This window comes from Cryptomeria japonica, chromosome 2, assembly GCF_030272615.1.
Source record: "Cryptomeria japonica chromosome 2, Sugi_1.0, whole genome shotgun sequence".
NCBI classification, from domain to species: domain Eukaryota; kingdom Viridiplantae; phylum Streptophyta; class Pinopsida; order Cupressales; family Cupressaceae; genus Cryptomeria; species Cryptomeria japonica.
Genome location: NC_081406.1, coordinates 94,522,960 through 94,527,227, shown reverse-complemented (window position 1 = coordinate 94,527,227; position 4,268 = coordinate 94,522,960). Strand labels below are relative to the sequence as shown.

At 35.3% G+C, this 4,268-nt stretch overlaps 1 protein-coding gene across 1 annotated transcript; it reads right to left on the bottom strand.

The window, feature by feature from the left end:
* Window positions 1-1,307: 1,307 nt before the first annotated feature.
* Window positions 1,308-3,985, bottom strand: LOC131028216 (uncharacterized). Its single transcript, XM_057958463.2, has 2 exons — window positions 3,476-3,985; window positions 1,308-2,155 (listed from the first exon to the last, which is right to left on the bottom strand). The coding sequence occupies exons 1-2, from the start codon at window positions 3,566-3,568 to the stop codon at window positions 1,697-1,699; spliced, it is 552 nt and encodes a 183-aa protein (XP_057814446.1). The 5' UTR covers window positions 3,569-3,985; the 3' UTR covers window positions 1,308-1,696.
* Between the last annotated feature and the right edge of the window lie 283 nt (window positions 3,986-4,268).

The following is a 4,268-nucleotide window of genomic DNA, read 5'->3' as shown; positions in this document are numbered from 1 at the left end:
ATAAATTCCACCTTTTGTGGTCTTATTTTGCTGTTACACTCTACATTCGGTGGGTCATCCACCTCTTGTGGAATATTATATTATTTCTCCTACCTAGCCCTAGTATTTCTTACCTACCCTTGTTTCTCATTGAGCCACATGTCATGATTTTGTGCTCGTACATCCATACGGCCTTGCCTATATAAACAGGTCCATATTCATTATATTGGTTAATCCAGTTGATCATTTGCATATTGATGAGAATACAGTTTGTTCTTGTCATTCTTTTGTCTCTCTTTTATACTTTTCACTATGCCCTTGATCTTGGCAAAATCTCATATGAATGTTATTCAATTTATTTTCCCAATTTCTATATAAATTAAAAAATCAATTATTAAAAATTAACATTCTATCCAATGTTTTATTATTTAACATTTATTTTATTTTATTGCTAGGTACTATTAATGATTTGAGATTTAACTATTTTTATAATTTTAAATTGTTAGGGTATTATTAATGATTGGCAATTTCTATTTATCTAAAATTAGCTTAATTTTGAGGGCTCCATGTGCACTTTTATCATATATCACTGAATCAATCTTCTTTTTGACCAAGGCCTATTCTCCTTAATGAAAACGAGGCTCATTCCAATAGCTATTTAGTTAAAAGGAGTTCAGATATATTTTTTAATTAAAAATTGATTAATATGTTATGATGCGTATGGATTTGTGGTATTATTGATTTATTGGTGAAATCAAATCATTTAAAGCTTTATTGTTGAGTATTATCATATATCTATTTTGAATTTAAACATTCAAAATAAATGGAATTGAATTTATAAATTATGATAAAATTAATTGATTAGAAAAATTATCAATGAAATTGAACTTTCTTTAAAAAAAAAATTAGTAAAACTAAATAGTTTCAATCTTTGATTGTTGGAAGCAAATGGCTTGTTAAAAGAGAAGCAATTATTGACCATACACAATTTATCTAATAGCAAATATACACATATATGATCTTCCCATCACTTTTAAAATACTTCAAATATTTTTTAAACAAACTGTATTGCAAATAAATTGGGATTTCAATCTATGAGCACATGCATCAACTAATCCTGCTTCGTAGACAACAAAATGTATGCAGCTTGCAGTTACTCACATTTATTTAAAGCATTAACAAAAAGATAACAAAAAGTAAAGAATCTCCTCCCCACTCTAATTTTGTAAAACGAACTAATTCTACAGATAAAACATAAAATCTTCATGAGATAAATTTCAACCAAAAAAATAATACAATTATTTATTATATTCAACATTTAAATAAAATTGATCAAACATAATAATAAATCATTTTATTTAAATAAAATTGATCAAATAATAGATCATAAAATATGATCTAAAATACTAACACAAAACACACATACTTTTCAACCAACAACATTCAAATTTGGTCAATGATCCAAATGCATCTGTTAATTGAAAATGAAATCAAATCCCAAATCTTGTCTATGAGAATCAAAAGCCTTTTGGGTCAGCTAAAACTAGCTGACAATTTAAAGTAACTTAGAGCATAGCAGACTGAAAAAATGGCTATGACCGAACTTGGAAGCATCGGGGATTAGTGACCTGCTGAAAAGGTCGTCAGGCAAAACATGGTATACAAAAAATTAAGCTTCCGTTAAAAAAAATCAATCAGAAGTGAAAATAAAATCAGTCTAGGTGACCAGGTAAATAGGCCTTGCTGCTGGCTTTCTGTTGTAAGTGTGATGATTGAGAGACATGTAGGGAATTCCTGCGTCGCCTGTGAATAGGGCGGCTAGCGGGGTGGAGGACCGAGCAGAGCGGCAGTAAGAAGGGCCGCTATTGCTACGAACGTCATTTAAGTAGAGCGGCCCAGAAGCAGCAGGTTTGCAACGAGATTTGAACCCGGGATGCTGGGTTGTCAAGCTGCTTGGGGAGCACTGGCCCTTCAGATTTTTCTTCTGTGCTTTTCGCCAAAGCCCTAAAAGGGAGCTCTTCCATGAGCGCCGATTTGTCTTCAGAGATTGATCCTCCGCCGACGCTTTGAAATGCCCCGAAAAACAAGAAATGTCGGCCAGTAAGTCCTGCCGGCGGGGCGTTCGATCCGTAGAAAGGATTAGATCTTTCTGCCCTTGCTTAGCTTCCGCCAGTACCTGAATCACGCATATATCAAGAGTTTAGTCATTAAAGTCCACTTATACTGCGCAGCATAATAGACATGATTGTAGACTACCGAGTAACAGTAATAAGCAGATCTGGAAATTCTGATTCAGTGAGAAAACAGTATTAAAAGACACAGAGGGGAAGATCACCGGTCCTGTCGTTGCAAGGCCTTCAAATAGTCGTACAGTACCTTAAAACTTCTTAACATTAAGTTTTTAATAAATATTACTGCACAGGCTAGGTAATATTCTTTATTTTCCTTATTTTTGCAAAGATTTTTCTTTGAGATTCTGGTTAAAGCAACAGGATCTGTCCAGTTACTGGAGGCTTTAAGAAATTTTTTAACATTTTTTAATCTCTCCAATGATCTGGTAACCTCTAATAATAAGCTCAGTACATTATTCTCACTTTCATCATGTATGCCAAAACAGGATTAAATACTTAATGGATTTAGTACTTTATGAGCTCTGTGTCCCCCATGGAAGAGATTATACTAAGATGAAATATGAAGTTTGAAGTATAAGTAGCATCTGAGCTCTACTTCGAATGATGAATTTATTAAAAATAAATAGCCTGCAATTAGCGGTATGTGATAACATAGCTGAAACTTGAAAAAATAGAAAATATTAAAACTATTAACCTGCAATTAGCAACATGTGACAACATTGCTGAAACTTGAAAGTCCGGTGAATGGCAGGCCAAGCAAATACGGATTAGGTTCAGAAAGAAATGTGGCCATTCAAACTGAGTACCTAGCTCAAAGTGTTTACTCCCTCTCCCTACCTGTCACGTTTTTACTCCTATCTTTTGGTTACTTTTACAGATTGATCATCTAAGTAACAAACAAAGAAAGTACCTATCTAAAAGTTTTTACTCCAGATTTGGCTGATGTATGGAACAAGTATGATCAGGACTTCCTCTTACTTCTACTATTGCTCATCTTTTTATTCTTCCCTGTTTGAACTTTTCAGAGGTGTGATTTTTCACATTCACCTTTTGTAAATATGTATAATTCTCTCTTTTAATTAATAATAGAGACACTTATTCACTTAAAACAGATTCTGAAATGCTTTGATACAAAAATCAACCAGAAGGCCTCTAATGTTACATATTTTCATCTTCTTTGCACAAACAATTAGAAAAATTCCGAGAAATCTAAACTAAAACGTTATTCCATCAAGCTCAACCTTCCAAAATTTACAGATCCCCTGCTCACCGAGAATGCGACAACGAAGCACAAACCTAAAGCTACCTTAAACAACAAAAAAACAATACAATCAAATACAAACAAAGAATGTCTTCCACCAAACCTTAGCGTAGTCCATTTCTGGTCCGAGGCAATACTGGTCGAACTCGAAATCTACAGGCATGGGAAATATCGGAGCCGCAGTTTTGGCTGCCATTTTAAATCGTTTCCTTCGTCCTCTCAGAGCTCTGCTACAGGTGCTCCACTGTCACAGCGAAGTGCGCTGCAGATAAAAAGCATTACCTAGCCAAACTGCAACAATAATAATAAGAGGAGCGTGAAGGCCGTCCACTGCAAGTTCTCCTTTTCAGGCCCTGCAGCTTTGGAGGACTAAAGAACTCTAAATTAAGCGAAGTATGAAAAGCAGCGCGGCGTGTACGAATATACTTGAGCAGTTCACGCGGATCGAACCGCCTACATCATGATGTCCATTGTGCATTCAATGTAACCGTTGCGGGCTGGAGCGGGACAAGATGAAAATTTGGCCGTTAAGGTCTGAAAGCTACTTTTTCCTCGCCATTTTCATGGGTTTCTGGCCCCTATTCTAACTGTTAGTAGCTAAAGTACTGCGGACCTCCATCAACGGTCGAATCGATTAGCTTTTACCCCTTCCGAGACGGAGATGAATTTTTTTTTGTCCTCGTCCGTCCGCCTGTTTGACAGCTAATTTAGTCGGACCGATAATTTTTAAGGTAAAGAGTCAAGATTTTGGGAAACTTTTTTGGAATTTCTGTTCTGCTATTGGACTACTTGCATTAATGGCGGCCCCGAGGGTTTGTTGTCCGGTCACGTTTTGTTACTTTGAAACCGAATAATTCTATCCTTCATGCTTTTTCTTTGTAATTTTGTAATACTCG